General features: G+C 42.8%; 1 protein-coding gene across 1 annotated transcript in view; it reads right to left on the minus strand.

The window, feature by feature from the left end:
* The window catches only part of tmem132e (transmembrane protein 132E), a 621,750-nt gene that overhangs the window by 474,555 nt on the left and 122,631 nt on the right, over positions 1–24,564 (minus strand). The window contains exon 2 of the mRNA XM_068008053.1: positions 14,638–15,544. Coding sequence (XP_067864154.1) covers positions 14,638–15,544 — 907 coding nt within the window. The remainder of the gene's footprint in view (positions 1–14,637; positions 15,545–24,564) is intronic.

Genomic DNA, 24,564 nt, shown 5'->3' on the forward strand with positions numbered 1-24,564 from the left:
CCATCGGGAAGATGGCAGTAGACCCCAGGAAGCAGCAGTAACAGCTCTGAGATGTCCTCCGGAGGGAAAGGACCTTATAGTGGCCTCCTATCCCTCCATTCCACCCCACACTTCTCTATCGAAGGCGTTGGACTTGAACCAGGCCTTCAGTATGACTTCTAGTTGGATCTCTGGGGTGCTTCTGCACCTTTAATGGTGCTCCTGGCTCTTTTGGTGCTGCAGCAGCATCCTCATTGTACTGACACAGACATACTGCATGTGAGCTCATCAGCTCAATCAGCGGTTAATCTGTGGGATTGTATGAGGCAGCTGAACTCCCACCTGGGTGACTGTTTCCTGATGCTCAAGGCCATAAAATGAACAAATCAGTTGCATAGCTGCTTCAGACTTGTACACTCCTGGTCAAGTAAATATATTCTTCATCTGGAACCACTTTTAGAAATCTCGCATAAAGACCCCTGTAATCTGTTAAATTTTCACAGTCTCACTAAAGTTTCTAGATGTCTTCTAGTTCAATGATTAATTCTCTATGTACTAAGCCAATTTTTCCTTACTTAAACTTTTGCCTACATGTTTACACTTATTTGTAACATCTGAAACAAGAATAGCAGGTTTTACAACATCACAGTTTGTGCTGTCCACTGGATTAACACTAGAAAACATTGTAACTGCTTCACCACTATGTGATAATTTATCCATAAATTTTTATTCCACTTATGATGGCATGGAAGTAACTCAAGCGCCATATGAAATTATCAATATCACCATGTCACATTTTGGGATTTCTGATTATGTGGTCACAGATTGCCTTAGTGTAATATATGTTAAAAATACTGCTATTAAGTTAAACTGAGCTTTCAAGGGGTTAGTTAATTTAACAGGACAACAGAGCTGGAAGATGAAAATTAGGATTCAAACCAGGTGTTTGAACCTGAGTGTTTCAGGCAGTTAGTTTGGACATTTCAGTAATCGTTCACACCTTTTCTGGTTCAGATAACTCAATTTATTTGAGCACAGCACGAGTGATTACCATAGATATTTCAGTGAGATTCCATTTCGTGGGGCCAGAACGAACAAAAATAAGAGAAAAACCCATGTTCAGGGTGAGTCAAGTCTAACAGAGGCGACGAGAGGGAAGGTTTTGGTCTGAACAGGGAATTAAGATATAGCAGATCAGTTTCCCCAGCCAGAAACTGACCTAAAAGGAAATAAAACAAAGTGAATATTCCATCCACTAGTCAAGATGGCATTATGTGAATGATATTTTGTGTTGTTACAGGAAGTATTGTAGAAGTTTAATAAAGTCTGGAATTGCTACTTCTGTTTAGTCATGTGTATTTTGCAAAATAAACCAGCTTCTTGATTTTTCATCAACCTCATTTTACCAGACTATTCATCAGTTCTGCCGATTGAAAGATTGGAGCACACATGGGGTTACATGCAACTTTAAGGTATCCAATTCATTTGCCAAGGGAAATGCATTGTTATATCCCCTGGGTTACGGTCTTATATAAGTCGAGGGGGGGGAGGGGGAGGGGGAGGGGGAGGGGGGGGAGGGAGGGGGGGGAGGGAGGGGGGGGAGGGGGAGAGGGGAGGGAGAGGGGGGGGGAGGGAGAGGGGGGGGTGGGGAAGAGAGGGAGGGGGTGGGGAAGAGAGGGAGGGGGTGGGGAAGAGAGGGAGGGGGTGGGGAAGAGAGGGAGGGGGTGGGGAAGAGAGGGAGGGGGTGGGGAAGAGAGGGAGGGGGTGGGGAAGAGAGGGAGGGGGTGGGGAAGAGAGGGGGGGGTGGGGAAGAGAGGGAGGGGGTGGGGAAGAAAGGGAGGGGGGGGGGGAGGGGAGGAGGGGAAAGTCCCTCACTCATTGCAGGATGCCACTCTGTCACTTGGGACAAAGTTTGGCCTCCACCACCCTCCTCCTGACAATCAAAGTCACCAACTTGCACACTTACCCCGGGGTCCAGAAACATGTACCGACCTTGCGGACCCCCTCAGATGTACATCTTCCGGATGGGGGCCGCCGTAGCTGCAGTCATAACCTCCTCGGAGGGCGAACAGCATCACCAGCCTTGCCATCCACCTCTGACATGTGGAGCTCCACAACAGAGCGCTGTGACACATCCACCTGTACAGCAGGAGGGAGGGCTACCGCAGAGAGAGATCCTTCGCAAAGGGCACTACCCTCGGCACAGGGTCCACAGACCGAGGCTCAGCTTCCTGGACCTCTCTGAGCAGCAGTGCACACGGAGGCTCAGAGTCACTCGACATGTAGTTGTGGACATCTGCAGCCTCCTTCATGCCAAGCTGCTCCCGGCTGGCCCGAGCACCATCTTCTTACCTGTCGCTGTCAAAGTCACCACTGCCCTCAACAACTTCTCCTCTGCATCCTTCCAGGGTGCAACCGGGGACATCGCCGACGTCTCTCAGCCGTCTGCACAAAAGAGCCCTGCAAATACACCTACACCCACTCTGCAGTGACACAATGGGTGGCATCAGTTGTGGGTCTTCATAGTGATCCTCAGGAAAGGGCATTATTGCACAAACCAGACAAGATTCGCAAAGACATGGCAGAAGTGGTACCAATATAATATGTAATGTGAGTTGATCAGAAATTAAATATAAGTGACAACCATGACAAACCCTCAAACACCCTTGTGCATCCCCTTCATGCTCACGACACGTTTGCCTTACGCTGCCTACTGCACATATGTGATGCATGCCCTGTGGCTGCAGCACAGGTCGTGGCAAGTTGAGTGAGGCTGACCGTGAAAGAGATGCACGAGAGGGTGAGTATGAGATAGAATCATGAGATTGTATGAGGATTGGGTTGAGTGGTAGTGGCGGGATGAGTACTGGCGAGGTGAGTAAGTGCAGGTAAGATGAGGATGAGGTTTGAGTGGGTATGAGGGGTGATGTGACAGAGTAGTGTTGGCAGTGCAGAAGGAGGTGTGGGGTGGGGGCGGTGATGTGGCAGATGGAGTGTAGGGGAATGAGTAAGTGTACTCACTTTGGCTGACCTACTGAGGTCATTGGGGCGCCTCCTGCACTGTATGCAGGTGGGCGATATGTTGGTGGTGCAGGTGACCTCCTCTGCCACCTCGAGCCAGGCCTTCCTGATGGCAGAGGCAGGCCGCTTCCTCCCGCCCACCGGGGGGGGGGGGGGGGGGGAAGATCTCTGTCCTCCCCCTCCTCCTCACCCCATGTATTAATACCTGGAGTGAGGTATCATTAAACTGGGAGCAGCCTTCCCCCTGGGCTGCTCCATGCTGTAATCTTTTCTATTTGTTGCAGCATCTGTCAGTGGAGGACTGCCCCTTTAAATAGAGCTCCTCCAACTGACAGATCTTACTGTGCATGCGCAGCCCACCCGACGCGCAGATCAGCAGTGGGGAACCCGGAAGAGAAGGTAAGTGGATCCAATTGGGCTACGATCGCGCGGGTGGCTGACTGATTTCGCCGGGCACGTTACCCACGCGCCCGATAGCGCCCGCCCACCCCCCCCCGCCGAGAACCCGCAGCCCTGGTAACATCGGGCCCATTCTCTCTCTTCCTGCAAACTGCACTACCTGCTTAAGTTGTTCTCATTCCCTCTCTTCAACCTTCAAATCCAACATTTTTAAGTGGAACATCCACTCCTTGAGGGTAATTTTAACTTTCAGCGTTGGTGTAAAACAGGCGCTATCGATCAGGCGCCTATTATACAACCCGCCCAATTTTCCTTTCCATTGGCTTCACATAGGGTGTATAACGGGTGGCCAATCCAATATCACCTGTTTTACACCATCGCTGAAAGTTAAAATGACTCCTTGTCTTTTTCCTCTGTCAAAAAGTGGGCTAACTCGATTTCTCTCTCTAAATCTTTTGCTCTTGTTGACATTTTCAAATATCACTGTTACTTTTCAGTTTCCATTAAATTTTAAATGTTTAGATCACCTTCGGTCTATGAATGCTACTCAGTAGCCCACCCACAGCTGCCAGTACGGTCACAATTTTTGGGTATTTGCACTCGATGTTCTCTTGGGTTCAGTTTCATTGGTCATAAGTGGACCTCACATCTTTTACTTACAATCTTTTTTTGACCAGTATTAGTTAAATGACAGCATGATTCAGGGATTATAACAGAAAATGCTTACTCAGTATACAGTCTAATGAAATATAACACGTCCTTCTACCTGAATTCTCCTCTTTATGGAAGATGGGCTATAAAGCATTCTTCCGAGACAAGGTACAGGCTTTTGACCATTAACTGGTTTGTTTCTATAAAAAACATGAACATAGATTTTTTTTCACTGTAAAAACTATATTTCCATGCATTACTTGATTATGAAAAATAAAGATGCAAATTACTATCTCTCCAAACATGGGCTCACCACTAGTTTAACCTTTCAAACCTAGACTGGTTCAGATTTTTGTTAAATACAGACAGCTTTCTGCCACTACTGCAAAATCATAGACCACACTGTGCCTGAGAAAAAGAAACAGACAGAGACTGCCTCCACTTAAATCTGTCTATAGATGATATATTTTTCATGATTCAATTAATCTAGAATGCATATTTCATCATATCAAATGAAGACAAAGGAGACCATATTTATTGATGACCTAAGATCTTTATCAATGCCCACGTTCATTTCAAATAACTGACCTCTGGAATCTTCCCATTTTTCACTGTCACAGTATCTTGCACAAGTAAGTAGAGCTGTTGCTATAATGTCTAAGGTGGAACTGCTATGGCCCTTCCACCCCCTGCGATACCTTGGGCAACACAGATTTAACCCGCTACATCCTTATTCAAGCCATACAGAACTATTATATGTTAAAAAAAATTCAACTCAGGCAACATAGGCAAAATCTAATTTGCAACAATGGGTCTAACAATTGCTTAGGAACATAGGAACAGGAGTAAGCCATTCAGCCCCTCGAGCCTGTTCCACTATTCAATTAGATATGGCTGACCTGTATCACGACTCAATTTACCCATCTTTGTTCCACATCTCTTGACACCGCTTCCCAACAAAAATATATCAACCTCAGTCTTTAAAATTTTAATTAACCCAGCATCCACACCCTTTGGTGGTGGGGGGGGGGGGGGGGGGGGGGGGGGGGGGGGGGGGAGAAGAAAGAGATTTCCAATACACTGAGTGTGAAAAAGTGTTTCTTGATTTCACTCCAAAAGCTCTAATTTTAAGTGTAAGGAGTCTTACAGCACCAGGTTATAGTCCAACAGCTTTATTTGAAATCACAAGCTTTCAGAGCTTTTAAGATTATGCCCTCTTGTTTTGAATTTCCCCCAGCAGAGGAAATAGTTTCATCTGTATCTACTCTATCGAATTCCTTAATCATTTTAAATACCTTAATTAGATCACCACTTAACTGACTAAACTCAAGGGAGTACACGCCAAGTTTATGCAACCTGTCCTCACAATTTAACTCTAAGCCCTGGTATCATCCTGGTGAATTTGCACTGTACCCCTTCTAAGGTTAATATATCTTTCCTATGGTTTGGTGCCCAAAACTGAACGCAGTATTCCAGATGGAGGCTGACCAAGGCTCTGTAGAACTGAAGCATAACTTCCCCAATTTTGAATTCCAACTCCCTAGAGATAAAGGCCAACATTCCATTAGCTTTTTTGATTACTTTTTGTACCTGTGCACTAGCTTTTAGTGATGTGCACATGGACACCTAAATCCCTTTGCTCCTCCACGGCTTCAATTCCCTCACCATGAAGAAAATATTTTGATTTGTCTTACTTAGGTCCTAAATAAATAACCTTACACTTCTCCACAATGAACTCCATCTACCATAGTTTTGCCCATTCACTTAGTCTGTGTTTGTCCCTTTATAACTTCCTGCTCTCTTCCACACAACTTACTGTGAATTCCTAACTTAGTGTCAGCTGCAAACTTGGATATACAACTCTTTATTCCTTCATCCAAGTCATTAAAATACATGGTGAAAAGCCAAGGCGGGTCCCAGTACAGATCCCTAGGAAACATGACGTCACATCCCGCCAATCAGAGAACGAACCCTTTATCCCTACTCTGTCTCCTACCTCCCAACCAATTACTAACCCATGTCAGAAAGTTATCTCCAATTTGGTGCACTTTTGCTAATAATCTCTTGTGCAGAATATCATATATTGACTTATAGAAGGCATTTGATATCAATGACTTGGATGAAGGAACAGAGTGTCTTCTGGCCAAATTTGTTGATGATACAAAGATAGGTGGAAAAGCAAGTTGCGGTGAGGACACAAAGTGTCTGCAAAGGGATATTGACAGGTTAAGCGAATGGGCAAAAATTTGGCAGATGGAATATAATGTGGGAAAATGTGAAGTCATCCATTTTGGGAGGAAAAATAAAAAAGCAAAATATTATTTGAATGGAGAAATACTACAAAATGCTGTGGTACAGAGGGATCTGGGTGTCCTCATACATGAAACACAAAAAGTCAACATACAGGTGCAGCAGGTAATCCGGAAGGCAAACGGAATATTGGTCTTTATTTCTAGGGGGATGGAGTATAAAAGCAGGGAAGTCATGCTACAACTGTACAGGGTGCTGGTGAGACCACACTTGGAGTACTGCGTACAGTTCTGGTGCCCTTATTTCAGGAAGGACATACTTGCATTGGAGGCAGTTCAGAGAAGGTTCACTAGGTTGATTCCGGGTATGGAAGCGTTGTCTTATGAGGAAAGATTGAACAGGTTGGGTCTATACTCATTGGAGTTTAGAAGAATGAGAGGAGATCATATTAAAACATACAAGATTCTGAGGGGACTCGATAGGGTAGATGCTGAGAGGATGTTACCCCTCATGGGGGAATCTAAAACTAGGGGGCATAGTCTCAGAATAAGGGGTTGCCTGTTTAAGACGGAAATGAGGAGGAATTTCTTCTCCCAAAGGGTCGTGAATCTTTGGAATTCTTTATCCCAAAGCTGTGGAGGTTGAGTCATTGATTACATTCAAGGCTGAGTTAGACAAATTTTTGATCAGCAAGGGAGTCAAAGGATATGGGGAAAGGGCGGGAAAGTGGAGTTGAGATAAAAATCAGATCAGCCATGAACTCATTAAATGGTGGAGCAGGCTCAAGGGGCCGAATGGCCTACTCCTGCTCCTATCTCTATGGATGTTGTCTATATGGACCATAAGACACTCTCTTTGACCAGCTGATACTTGTCCATGTGCTCAGTCACTCTGTCGGATAATAGATTCCAGTAACTTCACCACAATTGATGCTAAACTGACAGGTCTAATTAGCTGGTTTCTCCCTCCCTCCCTTCTTATTTAATCTGATTTCTCCCTCCCTTCCTTCCTTCTTATATTACCTTTCATTGCAGTAAGTTGAGTGCTGAAATTTAAGTGTGATTCTCACTATAACTTCAGTTATTCAGATGATTGAAAATATCACCTGCTAAATCAAATAATTTACAGCAGCAAAAATATTAGTACAAGTAAAATGTAAACAAAAAGATCAGCTTCTCTATGTCTTGAAATGAAAAAGGCGCCTGTAATAACTCAGCTTCTTGTTATCCTCAAGCCTGGTATTTCACTTAAAATAAGTAAGCTGAACACTCAGTTCTTTAGGTGTGAATACCCCCCTGAGAAAACAGGGAAAATTGAAAAGTACAGAAACAGCCATTCATTTTAAACCCTTAATTCATTTGAAGATAGGGCTGTCAATCAATCATGATCAAAACAGCAATATTATTTTGACATATGACAACAGTGCAGATTCTCTTAATATTTTCTAAGATTAGACAACAAAGAAAATGTCATGAAGTCTAATAAGGAGGTAAAAATTTCTGCAACCTTAGCCGTCTTAACACTTTAGTGCCTGCAGCCACGGATTGCAACACCTGCTGACACATCTCTATGCTCTCCAAAAGAAGATAAAATGCACAATCCAATTTCCACCCAAATCAATCAGTAATGTGGCTTTAAGACAGAGTAAACATGCATGAACAGCACTTAGAGATTTAATAGCAGATTGTAGAATCCACCATTAATCTGGGTTACCACAGCCTTTAGCATTTAAACAAACTAACAAATCAAAATTCCTACAAAGGGATTCATAGAACTTCTTGCTGTCTAGCAGGCTATTCACAGACAATATGAAGCATGCCCTCCAGTAATGATAGATATGCCAGCTAACACTCATACCAGCAAAACTTCTGGGCTACCACAAAACTCTACACAAATGGCAGCACAATAGGCCTGAGAAAGCATAGAACTTGGGATAGCAAAGGCTCAGGACACTCTTGACTGAGGGTATATTGCTGATTGAGGCAGACGCCTCTGGTAAAGTCACCAAAGGCTTTTTACACATATCCACTTTTGTTGTCAGTCATCTAGGGGATTACATTGAGGCATGTCAACGCAAGTAGATGCCAGCAGAATTAATCATGGGGACACAATCTTGAAGATATAATTAATAAAATAGCACACCCATTTGCTTCAGATACCTGATGTGCATATTTTTTTTTCTGGTGACGACATACCATTCTACATTGATGGGGCAGTAGTCCATCCTATACAGGTATGTTCATCAGATTGTTGTGAGGCACATGAATGGCTACATGAATGCATCTTGATGAAAACAATAATTTAAAAAATTATGCTGCCTTTCAATTTGATGCTGATCTTGATATACTTGTGTGAACAGTGAATCTGTATCACCGACATCTTTAGTGCAGTAGTGAATGGCAAAGCAGCTGATTCCTGTCATATCCCCTGTGGGTACCTGGAAATATTCTGAGGCATGGAAGTTGAGGGCAGTGGTGGCCTTCACTGCCACATGGTTGATTGCCTCCGCAGGTCTTAATGCATCAGATGGCATTTGGGTACAATCACCTTTTGTGACTGAGTCTCATCAGGCTCTGCTTCTCCATGAGGCCAAAATAGTGCCTCTTTGTGATACACGGGTCTACTGGGCTAGTTTGTTTTCTGTGTGATTAATCTTCTATGATGGCTGTGCTCCTGGGCCACTATCTGCTGTGGACAACGTTGTACTGTCCCATTTCCAAAAGTCCTTGGATTGCTCTGAATCATCTTCTGATACCTGCGAATGTTGCTGTCCTGTTTTTTTTTTATTCATACATGGGATGTGGGCACCACTGGCAAACCCAGCATTTATTGCCCATCCCTAATTGCCCTCGAGAAGATGGCGATGAGCTGCCTTCTTGAACCGCTGCAGTCCGTGTGAAGACACTCCCACAGTGCTGTTAGGTAGGGAGTTCCAGGATTTTGACTCAGCGACGATGATGGAATGGCGATATATTTCCAAGTCAGGATGGTGAGTGATTTGGAGGTGGTGGTGTTCCCATGCGCCTGCTGCCCTTGTCCTTCTAGGTGGTAGGGGTCACAGGTTTGGGAGGTGCTGTTGAAGAAGCCTTGGTGAGTTGCTGCAGTGCATCCTGTGGATGGTACACACTGCAGCCACAGTGCGCCGGTGGTGAAGGGAGTGAATGGTTAAGGTGGCGGATGGGGTGCTTTGTTTTGGATGGTGTCGAGCTTGAGTGTTGTTGGAAATGCGTTCAAACAGGCAAGTGGAGAATATTCCATCACACTCTTGATTTGTGCCTTGTGGATGGTGGAAAGGCTTTGGGAAGTCAGGAGGTGAGTCACTCGCCGCAGGATACCCAGCCTCTGACCAGCTCTTGTAGCACAGTATTTATGTGGCTGGTCCAGTTGAGTTTCTGGTTAATGGTAACCCCCAGGATGTTGATGGCGGGGGATTCGGCGATGATAATGCTGTTGAATGTCAAGGGGAGGTGGTTAGACGCTCTCTTGTTGGAGATGGTCATTGCCTGGCACGAATGTTACTTGCCACTTATCAGCCCAAGCCTGGATGTTGTCCAGGTCTTGCTGCATAAGGGCACGGACGGCTTCGTTATCTGAGGGGTTGTGAACGGAAATGAATATTGTGCAATCATCAGCAAATATCCCCACTTCTGACCTTATGATGAAGGGAAGGTCAATGATGAAGCAGCTGAAGATGGTTGGTCCCAGGACACTGTCCTGAGGAACCCCTGCATCGATGTCCTGAGGCTGAGATGATTGGCCTCCACAACCACTACCATCTTCCTTTGTGCTAGGTATGACACCAGCCACTGGAGAGAGTTTTCCCCCGATTCCCAATGACTTCAATTTTACTAAGGCTCCTTGATACCACACTCAGTCAAATGCTGCCTTGATGACAAGGGCAGTCAATCTCACCTCACCCTCTGGAATTCAGCTCTTTTGTCCATGTTTGGTCCAAGACTATAATGAGGTCTGGAGCAGAGTGGTCCTGGCGGAACCCAAACTGAGCATTGGTGAGCAGGTTATTGGTGAGTAAGTGCCGCTTAATAGCGCTGTCGACGACACCTTCCATCACTTTGCTGATGATTGAGAGTAGACTGATGGGGCAGTAATTGGCTGGATTGGATATGTCCTTATTTTTGTGGACGACATACTTGGACAATTTTCCACTTTGTCGGGTAGATGCCAGTGTTGTAGCTGTACCACAACACTAATTCCAGTACATGAGCTAATTCCTATCATTAACTAGGCTTAATCGCTGTAAACATGCAAATATATACTTTTTTTCTGATTTTTGTTAATGTTTGCACTCAGTATTTGAAAATAATAGTAAACTCAATAGCATTAGTACTGTTGCTGCATTGTAGCTGTTTACCATCACTTTTAACCTACTATTTCATAGTCATTAATTTTAACAACCAGCAGAAAATATACCCAATAATACAGTAAATAGAAGTTAACACTCCAATAGCTGATCTACACATGAAACCAGAAAACTAAATCTGGAACACCTGCTATGAATAAAATCTGAAAATATATCAAGTGACCAGTTTCCACATCCATGTAGGCCACTGGTTTTCAAACCTCTCTGTATGGGACTTCTGGAAACTCCCTGTCCAACTACTGAAAGACTATCAGTTACCCACAGAAAAACAGTGCTATCACTATAGAATTTTTTAAAAATTAATATACAGCAACAGAAGCTAGGATTGTCAAATGGAGATATCATGGTATTATCTACTAGAATTCGCTGTAGCTTTTAGAAAGTAACTATCATACTTTACAGGTTTCTCCCTTTAAGTAAAGCACAGGGTTCTGGAACAATTTCTGATGGTTTTCTTCTAAGATCAGGTAATAAACATTTTAATAAACATAGAGGAATTGATGTGTAGTGCATACTGCCTTCTGAATGGCTGCCATGTGCTTGAAAACACAATTGCAGCCTCTTTTATAGGATCCTCTTTTATAGGATCAGCCAGCCAGGACATGATGCAGAGGGATCTCAACTGACAGCATCTTGAAAATATAGTTTAGATGGAGCGTCACATTAATTTTAACGTTATTTTTGCCTTGGAGGGAAAGCAAAAAGGGCCTTTCAGCTGTCCGAGTATGCAGTTTCCTAGACATTAACCTCTGCTTCCTGATAAATATGGGGTACAATACATATGTCTAGGTAAATCATTCCTTTAGAAATTCAATTCAAGCTGAGCACATGTAGATTAACCATAAAATAATACATGGCTTGGTGGAAGTACCTCAATCTTATTGTAATTCACCTTGTAAATTGAAAATTGTCCAATTTTTTGAAAGAAATCAAGCATTGCAGGGATATTTGTACGAGGGCTTTGCAGAACAAGGAACACATTATCTTCACACAAATAAGATCTTGAATTCTTGTTTCTGTACCCAAAGACCATACACGTGGAAGTGCAAAATGACAGCAATTGCCATAGGCTCCATTCCTAATGTAAATAGCAGGGATCAGCAGTCAGATTTATCTGGTACTCCCAACCATCCAGAATGTGAGGAAATCATGTCATCTGATGCTACAGAGGTGCATACAAAGTTCTGTAGTTAGCCAAGAGTCAAATATCCAGCTACTTTCACTTTACCCTGCCAAAGGTCTTCTTGTCAGCCAACATGGTCAGTGCTGAATCGGATAAAGGAGCCACAGATGAGGTGAATAGTGAGCTTTCTCAGAGTGTCTGATGAATATCAGCCCTAAATGAACCAGACCTCACCCTCATTCATTAAAAAGGTATTGCCCTATGTTACAAACAGCTAAAATCTTACGTTAATTATTAAGCACCGAGATAGCCTATAGCTGGCTCGCAACTTGGGTTCCCAAGCCTTTCTTTGCTAGTAGTAACATGACATTTTCTTTCAGGGATGTAAATAATCTTTCACTTGTAAATACCAGGTCAGGGGTAGGTTTTAACTGGGTTAAATTGGTGTGCAAACATCTAATACAATTCCACTTTAAATTCCACTAGTTCAGGGGTTTCCCTCCAGATAGAGGCAATAGTCCACTTGATTTCTATGATGTTAAAAGGGGCTTCCAGCATCTATTTAGTCTTAAAGTAAGCCTGGGGAATCTTAAGCTGATCAAATGTGGTAAAATTCTAGGTCCTGAAATACCAATTTTTTTTGGTGCAAAAGTAATATAGTTCTGACATAGGGCACTATAATTTGGGGCACATACACCTTTCTAAAATATACACACAATTCTGGTAGAATTGGCTGCCGGAAGATGATGCAGCTAGCCCCAAAATGGTGCATTTGTGCAAATGACAGGATAATGAGGACAAAAGCTACTGTCCAAGAAATTCCATTTGCACCTGACTTAAGTTAAGCCTATAGAAGAGGGGTAAGTTACCTGCAAGATGTGGTTGAGTTCTCAGGCTTTCAGTGCCCACAAACTATGTCTGAAATATCAGCTTTGATTGAAACAATTAAAAAAATCTTTTCCCAGCTTTGCAATCAAGGAAGGATTCTGTAAGCTATCTTTCAGTAGCTTCAGGAAAGGAAATCTTTCACTTCCCACCCTTCGATCATGGAGTACTTACTGTGGGATTCACTATGGGTATTCCCATGTACGTTCCTATAATGGAGGCAAACAGGAGAAGGAGGACAAGGAAATGACACAGGATAAGGCTAATATAACGGAAAAGATCAACTAAGAAATACCCTTTAACCAGAGTCTACAGACTGCTTCTTCGATGATGTCTCAGAAGAGGTCTACTTAATGAGGTAACAGTTCAGTCAGAAGGCATAGAAGTAACTGCCCTTCCAACGTCCTCTCAAACACAAAAAACAGGCCAACTTTAGAACATGGGACATAGCATAAAGTGGTTTTATTATAAACATATTTGTTTACAACAAGTGCTTATTACTATTGTGCATAGCTCTGTTGCCTCTCTGTGCTGTTCATTAACCTATCCTAATGCTTTGCCAAGGTGATACCTGAGGGACAGGGATGCCAGTGGTGCTTGGCTGTGCTATCATGAGCCTCTTGGGAGTGAGGTGGCCATCTCAGGGCTTCTGAGTCTTGAGAGGACTCGTCATCAGACTGCATTGCCACTACATGTACATGGGCAACGTAGTCCTGCATCCTGACACCTAAATGGCCAGGCATCAAAGAGGGCTGGCTAGATAAGTCACATGATACTGCCTAGATATCAGATTGTCTCCCTTTCCTAATCATTAAATATATATTAGGTATGGAACAACTTAAATTTCACTCAATCCATGAATAAGGCATTAAGTACATACTTCATCTTAATTAAAATTTGGCAAGTGTCCTCAGAACTAAAGGACCTGTCCCAGAGAGCCAAATCTTTACTAATATTTCCTTTGCTTTACAGAAGTGTTACTTATTATAAGATCTTCCAAATTAAAGCAGTGAGCATTACAAAATCATGGTTCTGCTGAAAAAAAACTGCATCTCCACCCCCAATTTTTGCAAGAACTTTCTGATGATAAAGCAATTTTTGTTAATTCTCCAATTTGAGGTTAGATTCTGGCTGGAAGTAATCAGACTGATCGTGCACGGGGTGACTGTAGGTCATACAGCAATTTTACTCTTACGAAGCAATATAGCTAAGCTCTGTCTCCATTAATATGAAGCAGACTGTCCAGTGGTAGCAGGTCGGAGACAGATAATGATGCATCACTCTTCTGTTAAAATGCATCAGCTCATACTTACGTTGACTATAGTACCGTGGCCCTGACATGCTTAATGAGCTTAGTGACAATTATGGTGAGCATGATTGTAGTACGGTCTAAGACTGCCATGTCAATTATATTGATATCTAAAGCACCTTGTGGGGATACACAAAAGTGCTCTCTTCTGCTGTAGATGTCATAACAAGAAGAATACAAGGTATATTCTCTTACATTGGGTGATGGAGATGCCACACATCAGAGATCCATCTCACTGAGTGAATAACTGAACCCATGCATACCCTTGGACATTCATTTTTTCTTAATACAATAAAAAGGCACATTTTTCTCCTTTTCCATTAATGAAAAATGGTCAGCATCCGATCAACGTTAGTTGATTGCATAGATGAGAAGACGACCGGTAATGGAAAACAAATAGGCATATAACATTATAGATTACATAGCAGAATGAACATCTGGCAGTAGAGGTGGAAAATTATAGAAAAGTAATCTTTACCTTTTGACAGCAGGTTTAAGTAGGTAGAATTTTCAGGAAATACAAGTGATTTACATACATTTTGTAATAATTAATATATAGCTAATGTACGGTTTTCCAAATCATCCTGTAAGCTAAAGTTTAGTTGTCTTTTAAAGTAAAAACAATAAAAAATGCCATACCTCAGAGTGAATTGCTCCACTGTTGAATTTGGTGTTAGAAAGACAGAAATACTAAGGATCTCCCCAGGTTTCAGTGGTCCTTCTGGCAAGCGAATGAAGATATTACCATCAAGCCTGTGCTCCTGAATTAACTGAGCTTGGGGAGGCTGGTACAAATTGATGCTTCCTATACGTAGCAGAGGCTGCTGGTGAAAGCCATCCTGCCTAACATTATTTCCTTTACGAGAAGATGCATCACTGCCAGCATTGCATTCTCCATTTCCATCTGGAGGATGCAAGGTGTAGTAGAGTTCAACTTGAAGATTTTCACTGACTATATCCAAATTATCCATGGGTTTCTTTCTTCCCAGAGTTGAGGTGGCAGAACTAAACCAGTCAAGGGGCAAGTCAACTTGGACTAGGCACATGGCTAAGATTCCCCTCAGCCTGCAGGAGCTCTTAATATCTCTCACATCTCGGAAAGCATGAAGTCTAGCACATGGCAACTTATCCACAACATCAAAATCATCCCAATCTCGGCCTGCCACATAGAATAGCACCTGGACAAGCGGCTGGTTAAAAGGAACCCTCTGTTGGATAATAAAGGCTCTGACTTTCCAATTCATGGTAAATCGGTCCAGCACTTCCAACGTACTGGTGGGCTGAAGTATATCTTTTGGGAGAGTCCGATCCATGGAGAAAGGTCCTAATGTGGCATTCACCACTGGAAGTTCCTTTGTCTGAAATACAACAAAGTGTTCCAAGCGTTGGAGTGAACCAGTGCTGTTCCATTGTGAGTTTGGTTTAGCTTTATTTAGGAAAAAGGCTAGCTGTACATTTGAGAGCTTGTAGTTCACAGGAAGATAGGCTGAGGATGTGTAGAAACTCTGCAATCTTTCTGAACTTGTAGGCAACACTTTGCTGTGAACTGCAAAAAAAAAGACAAAACCGATATATATATATATTTTTAAAAAGCAGTGTTGAATATTTATTTCCAGTAATAATTCCATACAGCTGACATATCAATTAGCTTGGATAATGGCAAAAAAAAAAGATCGGTAAAGAGTAGCACAACATGTTTGTTTTAAAAGTCTGGTACAGAAATTGTAAGTTTACTAAGCAATCACAGTAAAATTTGTTTTAAATAAAAGGAATGTGACCACGATGGATAGAACTTTTACTAAAAAAAGTTACATAATGAAAGTACAACTCATGGACTTCATGGTAATGAACTAAAAGCGCAAGATTTTTGGAATTTCACTGCAGAATAGTTTCAGTTTTTTACTTCTAAAAAGTGTACTTCCAAAATTCTTTAAACAGTGGCATAGAAATTGGAGCATAATCCCGGTACAGCGGAGGCTGCATATGCCTAACGAGGCCAGTGGCAGGACCACGTGAAATTGGTCTGCTGGCTTCGGTTTACTACCAGTGAGTTGGGTGCACCAGTCATGGCCCCAGAGGCAGCTCGCCAGTCGTGGGAAGAACGAAGATCGGCCGGCTCGGATGTTGGCCCAGATGGTAAGCAGAGTCCGGGAGAGGGAGGGAGGCAATCGGGATGGGCCATATGGCGGTTGGCAGCTAGATTTAATATGGAGTTGGGAGGAGTTCACAATAAGGAAAATAAAGAAAAGGGCCACTGGTTTGGCTGCCAAGTGCCTGAGAATACTGACCACAGTATGCATGCAACGATCAGTCACTAATGAATTTTGGAAAGGGGGCCTCAAATAACATTTTCATATACACAGGGCCTAAAAGGAGCCTTTACCAACATGGCAGGCAGCATACTTCCGGCGTGGAATGTGCACACACGCCTCCTGGCATAATGGACACTTAGGCGTCTATTTTACGTCTGTAAAACAAGTGTAGTGCCAACATATTTTTAGACCAGTCTTTTCTAGTTTGTTTCAATTTATCTTTATTTTCATTTCCTATTTGATGAACACATGCCAGGCAATGATTGCTTTTGAAAGGTTGTTGCTGCGCAAGCTTTTCACTACTGTTGTATGCATGTGTCATGAAAGACACCATTTGCAGCACCAATCATGTCTATGTGCCAAAAGGAGCACTAAAGATTGACCACTACCCTACAGGAACCACAGCATAAATGTTTATTGGATCCCATACAGACCCCTGACTATCCATTATTTTGTATAATATAAAAGGAAACTTTCTGAATGCATTCACAGAAAATGGTTAGCATTCAGCTAGGGCTACTTGACTGTATAAATGATCAGATCATTGGCAAAGGGAAACAATGGAGTGTGGTACTGTTAAAGGTGAAACAGCAAAATGAATGTCTCACAGCAGCGGTGCATAATTACAGAAAAGTAATATTTGGGTTTCTTTGCAAGTATGTCGCATTTACATGGACAGAATTTTCTGAAAATACAAATGATTCCCAAAAGTTTCTGTTACAACAAGCATCGAATGTGCTGCAGCACGAACCTTCATTTTAGCTAATTCAGCACTTCAAAATATAGTTTCCAGAGCAGGTTGTTCCTCAGTGTGTCTAACTCTTTAGTATGGAAACACTGTAATGTGTTGTATCCTATTTGAATTGTCAAGATAAATTACATATTAGCAACAAATTCACTGCAAAATCCAGATTGGAAATCATAGGTTTTTATGATCTGTAAAATTAGGGAAAGATTTATGCACCCATGTAACTTAATGATTTTTTTAACCAAGACTGGGGGCAAAACCAGAGGTGCAACTTTTACACCACTATGATCAACAGATAGGATTGTTTTGGTAATATATTATATTTCTTTTTTATAGTACTTATTGAATTGATCAGATTGTACAATCTCACATGTAGTTATGAGCCTAAATTTTACTCTGATTATCTAATAATGCTGCAGGACCACCTATTGACTGCTCTGGTCATTTTGCTTTTCTGGCAGTGGCAGCAGGCAAATTACAAAGACACATTTCTATTTGGCAGTGGGGCTCTGGTTGAACGTATTCCTGAAGATTTGATTTTGTGACATTTGCCCACTGTTTTATAAAGGTTATTGCATTTACCTTAGTTGAGTTTCTCAGGAAGGACAGGCAAAAAGGAAAAGGAGTTGGGGTGGCGTTGTTAGTAAAGGATGAAATCAGAGCAATAGTGAGAAAGTATATTGGCTCAGAAAATCAAGGTGTAGAATCAGTCTGGGTGGAGTTAAGAAGCACCAAGGGGCAGAAAACACTGGTGGGAGTTGTCTATCGGCCTCCAAACATTAGTGGTAATGTAGGGGATGGGATCAAACAGGAAATTAGAGATGCATGTAACAAGGGTACTACAGTAATCGTGGTGACTTTAATCTACATAAAGAATGGCCAAATCAAATTAGCAATAATACTGTGGAGGATGAATTCCTGGAATGTGTACAAGATGGTTTTTTAGACCAGCATGTTGAGCAGCCAACTAGGTAACAGGCTAGCCTAGATTGGGTATTGTGTAATGAGAAGGGGTTAATTAATAATCTTGTTGAGCAGGGTCCTTTAGGGAAGAGTGACCATAACATGATAGAATTCTTCATTAAGATGGAAAGTGAAGTAGTCCAATCTGAAACTAGGGTCCTAAATCTAAACAAAGGAAAATGACGAAGGTATGAAGAATGAGTTGGCTATGATAGATTGGGAAGCTTCATTAAAAGGCATGACAGTGGATAGGCAATGGCTAACATTTAAGGAACAAAGGCAAGAATTGCAACAATTATACATTCCTTTCTGGCACAAAAACACAAAAAGTGGCCCAACCATGGCTAACAAAAGAAATTAAGGATTGTATTAGATCCAAAGAGGAGTCGTCTAAAGTGGTCAGAAAAAGTAGCAAGCCTGAGGATTGGGAGCAGTTTAGAATTCAGCAAAAAAGGACCAAGAGATTGATTAAGAGGGGAAAGAGAATGAGTGTAAACTTGCAAGGAACATAAAAGTGGACCGTAAAAGCTTCTACAAGTGTGTAAAAAGAAAAAGATTAGTGAAGACAAATGTAGGTCCCTTAGTCAGAAACGGGAGAATTTATAATGGGGAACAAGGAAATGACAGAGCAATTAAACAAATACGTTGGTTCTGTCTTCGCAGAAGAGAACACAAATAACTTCCCAGAAATAGAAGTAAAAAAAAAAATTTTACATTTTTTTTTAAATATCCAACAGCTATTAAAATCGCAATGAATGGCAATTAAATTTTAAAAATGTGGACTTTCAGTGCCAGAGAGGTTGTGTGGCAGTCATTTAGACTAATCACGCTGTTAAAACTTAGTTTAGACCCGATATATTTGAGCATACCTTTCTTAGTCTATTTTAGTGGGTACTTATTGCATTCCAGCAGCAAATTCATGCTCCTCCATTGATTTCAATGGAGAGCCAGCTGGCGAGCTGTCGCGGGGCTCTCACATCACCGGCGAATCAGGAAGAGCAAGTTCCGGATTTCCGCGTTTGACTGCGTGTGCGCAGTCGCCAAACTTGCTCTTCCATTTTGCCTTTAATAATGGTAAATGCCGATAGGCTCACCGTTATTTTAAAAGCAATTTCCAGCCTATTAATTGCTATTTTATACTGAGGTTACCAGTCTACATGCAGTTGTGGGCTCTGTCCACCAGGTGTCACTTTGGAGCAGCATATGATTCTGAGTTTGCAGTGGTGTCAACCATGTTGGTAAGGGAAAATAAAGGTTACTTGAAAAGGTAAACTAGGAAATGATAATTGTGAATTTAAATCAATTTTGTAAATGCTTCCCTCTCCCCTTACAAGTAATGCATTGGTTTCTATCTTATGCTTCAGGACTACAAACCTGCTTTGATATCCCAGCCCCAGAATCATAGAACGATACACATATCAGGCTATTCGGCTCATCGTGCCTGTGTCGGTTCTTTGAAAGAGCTATGCAATTAGTCCCACTCCACCTGCTCTATCCCCTTAGCCCTGCAAATTTTCTCCCTTCAAGTGTTTATCCAATCCCCTTTTAAAAGTTATTATTGAATCTGCTTCCACCACCCTTTCAGGCAGTGCATTCCAGATCATAACAACTTCCTTCATAAAATTGTTTTCTCCTCATGTCGTCTGGTTCTTTTGCCAATTACCTTAAATCTGTGCCCTCTGGTTACCACACTTTCTCCTTATTTACTCTATCAAAACCCTTCATGTTTTGAACACCTCTATCAAATCTCCCCTTAACCTTCTCTGCTCTAAGGAGAACAACCCCAGTTTCTCTAGTCTCTCCAGGTAGCTGAAGTCTTTCATCCCTAGTACCATTCTAGTCAATCTTCTCTGCACCCTCTCCAAGGCCTTGACATCCTTCCTAAAGTTGGGTCCCCAGAATTGAACACAATATACCAGCTAGGGCCTAACCAGTGATTTATAAAGTTTAGCATAAGTTCCTTGCTTTTGTACTCTTACGCCTCTACATCTCTAAAGCCACAAATCCCATATGCCTTTTTAAACAGCCTTCTCAAACTGTCCTGCCACCTTCAAACAATTGTGTACATAGATCCCCATTCTCTCTGTTCCTGCACCCTCTTTAAAATTGTACCATTTAGTTTATATTGCCTCTCCTCATTCTTCCTACCAAAACAAATCAATTCACACTTCTGACTTAAATTTCATCTGCCATGTGCCTGCCCATTTCACCAATCTGTCTATGTCCTCCTCTGTTGCTATCCTCCTCACTGTTTACTACATTTCCAAGTTTCGTGTCAGCTGCAAACTTTGAAATTATGTCCTGTATACCCAAGTCCAGGTCATTGATATATATCAAAAGAGCAGTTGGTCCTAATACCGACTTCTGGGGGGACACCACTACACACTTCCCTCCAGTCTGAAAAACAACCGTTCACCACGACTCCCTGCGTTCTGTCTCTTAGCCAATTTTGTATCCACGCAGTCACTGCCCCTTTACTCCCATGAACTTCAATTTTGCTAACAAGTCAATTATGTGGTACTTTACCAAACGCCTTTTGAAAGTCCATATACACATCAACCGCACTACCCTCATCAACTTTCTTCGTTACTTGTTCAAGCAGATCAGTGCACCCTCCCACTGAGCAGTAGAACCTCTTTCAACCCCACAGTCTTCCCATCCTCCTCACATTTGCAGACCACTTCTCTCCCTCCCCCCCCACCCCCACCACCCTTCCCCAACAGGAGCATCTTTCGAACCCTGTGACCCTACCTCTGCAATTCCCTCCACACTCGAGCATATTTCGGTCCCTTCAGCCAGGTGCACAGAAGACAATCCCTTGCCTCAGATTCTATTTGCAGGCCTGCCCCCTCCACTGAACATTCTCCTCATCCCATGGGGCTTTCCCTGGCAGCTATTCTTGGTCTCTGCCTGCTCTGCCCCCCGTTGAGCTTGTTTTCACCCATGGCCTGGTCATCAGCTAGCTGCAACCCTTCCCCCGAGTATAGTTTGGGGTCTACAGCTAAATCCTCAGCAAGTTGCTCCCTCCCATCCCCACCCTTCCCCTCTTCCTCTTTCTACCCTCCATTCTCCCTTCCCCACACCCTCGCCTCTTTTGCCATTCTGTTCTCCTTCCTCGCATTCCTTGCCTTGATCCAATTATCCACCTGCTGTCTAACCTTACTTAACCTGAATACTGTACTTGGTCTTGAATCCCCGTATGCAATGCCATAGGAGATTGGCAAGTATTTTAAAATTCCCTTAATGATGGTATGAGATTCAAGCTTAATTGGGAGCAAGAGCTTTGCATTAGCTCAGTCTAATTTTAGAAGCCATGCAGAGGCAGCAGAAGGGTAATGCAACTGAGGCATAAGGAAGTTGGGATATCAAGGAGAAACCAGGGAAAATATGGATATAATGAAAAAGAAGAAGGAGTGATGGGGACAGTCAAAGAATTCCTGTGGAGGAATATGGGAACCTGAGAGGCTAAAAAGATCAAAATAAAAACATCACTGCTATATTGATCATGTATGTGACATATGTTTTGATAGTTTACTGGAGAAGAAACAAAAGACAATGCTGCGGATCACACCAGACTCAGGGCCCAGGGCACCCATTTTCTACCCAATGCCCACCAGGGGGAATGATAATGAGGCCCAGCACTTAAAACGGACTGGCCCTTCTGCTGGCAATATCGGCCGGATGACGTGCTCCTCTAGTTGAAATCTAGCCTTTTATTGGGTGCACATTTTGGAAGTATTTTGATACCAATTGTAATTCTGCATTTCAACTCAAAAATAACTTCTCCTGAAAGCATATGTTAAATATGAAAGTAAGTATAGTTGTACAGACTCCAATACAACTTTACAGGGCAAATTTAAATAAATGACTTAACACCCTCTGTTAAAATAGTGGCTGGTGAAATGTCAAAAAACACATTAAGCATTCTTGTGCTAATGCCTGTACCTTAATTTCTAGCCTATATTGCTCTTTTGATCCTGTCAAAAGTGTTTATATTATCTATTATACTGATATTGATTATTAATGTCACTTCATATTTCTCTATGCTCTAACACAATGGTGTGGACTCTCCCAGTTTCTGCATGAAAATAAAAAGGAGCTCTACCATGCATTTGTAAACAAACTGATAACTGCGTTCAAGGTGACCAAACATACCCAAGCACCGTGATTCACATAAATAGGCCAAGAATTTGTACCACAAATTGCATTAGTACATAATCTTAAATATGGCAATCTATGTGTAATTACTTTTAAAACGAACTGAAACTGATCATCATGCCAATCCCGCTCCTTGTTTTGTTTCCAAACAATAGCAATTCCATAAATGCAGTGACAGGAATTCTGAAATAAAACTAGTTGATGCATTCACAATAGAGAACATCCTCCTTACCTCAAGTAAAGGAAAAAAAATATTCACATAAAACAATAGCCAAGTATGCCCCAGAAAATAGAAAGTTTTTAAAAGTTGCATTTTAGCTGCTTGTTACATATAACTTTTTTAGGGCAATGCTACATAAACAATCCCTGTAATTGTGACTCAAAATCACCAGCTTATCTTAAAGCTTTTCTGCCTTTAATTTGTGTGAAACCAACAGTTGGAGAAAATAAGATCTAATTGATTAATTCTAATAGCTTTCAGTCTTGCCCTCCAACTGATCTGCATGGTTCGTGTTGATAACCTCCAAACCCAGTGAAAACAGCCGAATTTCCTTCTGAAACGCCAATAAACTGACACGGGCTGGAACACTGATAGTTGGCAACGGAACCCTGTGTGAGAACCTCTCTGGATACATCGAGGGCATCCTGAAACCCATCGTACAGGGAACCCCCAGCTTCTGTCGCGACACTACAGACTTCCTACAAAAACTCAGTACCCATGGACCAGTTGAACCAGGAACACTTCTCACCACGATGGACGTCTCGGCACTATACACCAGTATCCCCCACGATGACGGCATCACTGCGACAGCATCAATACTCAACACCAACAACAGCCAATCTCCGGAAGCCATCCTACAACTCATCCGCTTCATCCTGGATCACAATGTCTTCACCTTCGATAACCAGTTCTTTACCCAAACACACGGAACAGCCATGGGGACCAAATTCGCACCCCAATACGCCAACATTTTCATGCACAAGTTCGAGCAGGACTTCTTCACTGCACAAGACCTCCAACCAACACTATACACCAGATACATCGACGACATTTTCTTTCTATGGACCCACGGCAAGGAATCACTAAAGAGACTACACGATAACATCAACAAGTTCCATCCCACCATCAAGCTCACCATGGACTACTCCTCAGAATCAGTTTCTTTCTTGGACACACGAATCTCCATCAAAGACGGGCACCTCAGCACCTCACTCTACCGCAAGCCCATGGACAACCTCACGATGCTCCACTTTTCCAGCTTCCACCCTAACCACGTCAAAGAGGCCATCCCCTATGGACAGGCCCTGCGAATACACAGGGTCTGCTCAGACGAGGAGGAACGCGATGGACACCTGCAGACGTTGAAAGACGCCCTAGTAAGAACGGGATATGACGCTCGACTCATCGATCGACAGTTCCGACGGGCCACAGCAAAAAATCGCATAGACCTCCTCAGGAGACTAACACGGGACGCAACCAACAGAGTACCCTTTGTCGTCCAGTACTTCCCCGGAGCGGAGAAACTACGCCATGTTCTCCGCAGCCTTCAACATGTCATCAATGAGGACAAACACCTCGCTATGGCCATCCCCACACCTCCACTACTCGCCTTTAAACAGCCACCCAACCTCAAACAAACCATCGTTCGCAGCAAATTACCTAGCTTTCAAGAGAACAGCGTCCACGACACCACACAACCCTGCCACGGTAACCTCTGCAAGACATGCCAGATCATCGACACAGATACCACCATCACACAAGAGGACACCACCCACCAGGTGCATGGTTCATACTCCTGTGACTCGGCCAACGTTGTCTACCTCATACGTTGCAGGAAAGGATGCCCCAGAGCGCGGTACATTGGCGAGACCATGCAGACGCTGCGACAACGGATGAACGGACACCGCGCAACAATCGCCAAACAGGAGGGTTCCCTCCCAGTCGGGGAACACTTCAGCAGTCATGGACATTCATCCACCGACCTTCGGGTAAGCGTACTCCAAGGCGGCCTTCGAGACACACGACAACGCAAAATCGTCGAGCAGAAATTGATAGCCAAGTTCCGCACCCATGAGGACGGCCTCAACCGGGATCTTGGGTTCATGTCACGCTACACGTTACCCCACCAGCGAACAAATGTTATCTGATTTTAATATAATGGGTCATTTGCTGGCTTTCTCTGCCTTCCGGATGTTTCTGCCTCTCTCTTTTTTTTCCTGTTTGTTTTTTTGTTGAATGTGTATTCGGGGGTTCTGCAGGTGACACCTCTCTGTCTGAACACGGTGATTGCCTTGGCAACGGGCAGTTGCAGGGGCATTCTGTAAACACCATGTATTGTTCTATATGTATAAATGCGTAGGCTTCAAGGAGCTCTTGAACATTTA

Source organism: Heptranchias perlo, chromosome 28 (assembly GCF_035084215.1).
Source record: "Heptranchias perlo isolate sHepPer1 chromosome 28, sHepPer1.hap1, whole genome shotgun sequence".
In the NCBI taxonomy this organism is placed as follows: domain Eukaryota; kingdom Metazoa; phylum Chordata; class Chondrichthyes; order Hexanchiformes; family Hexanchidae; genus Heptranchias; species Heptranchias perlo.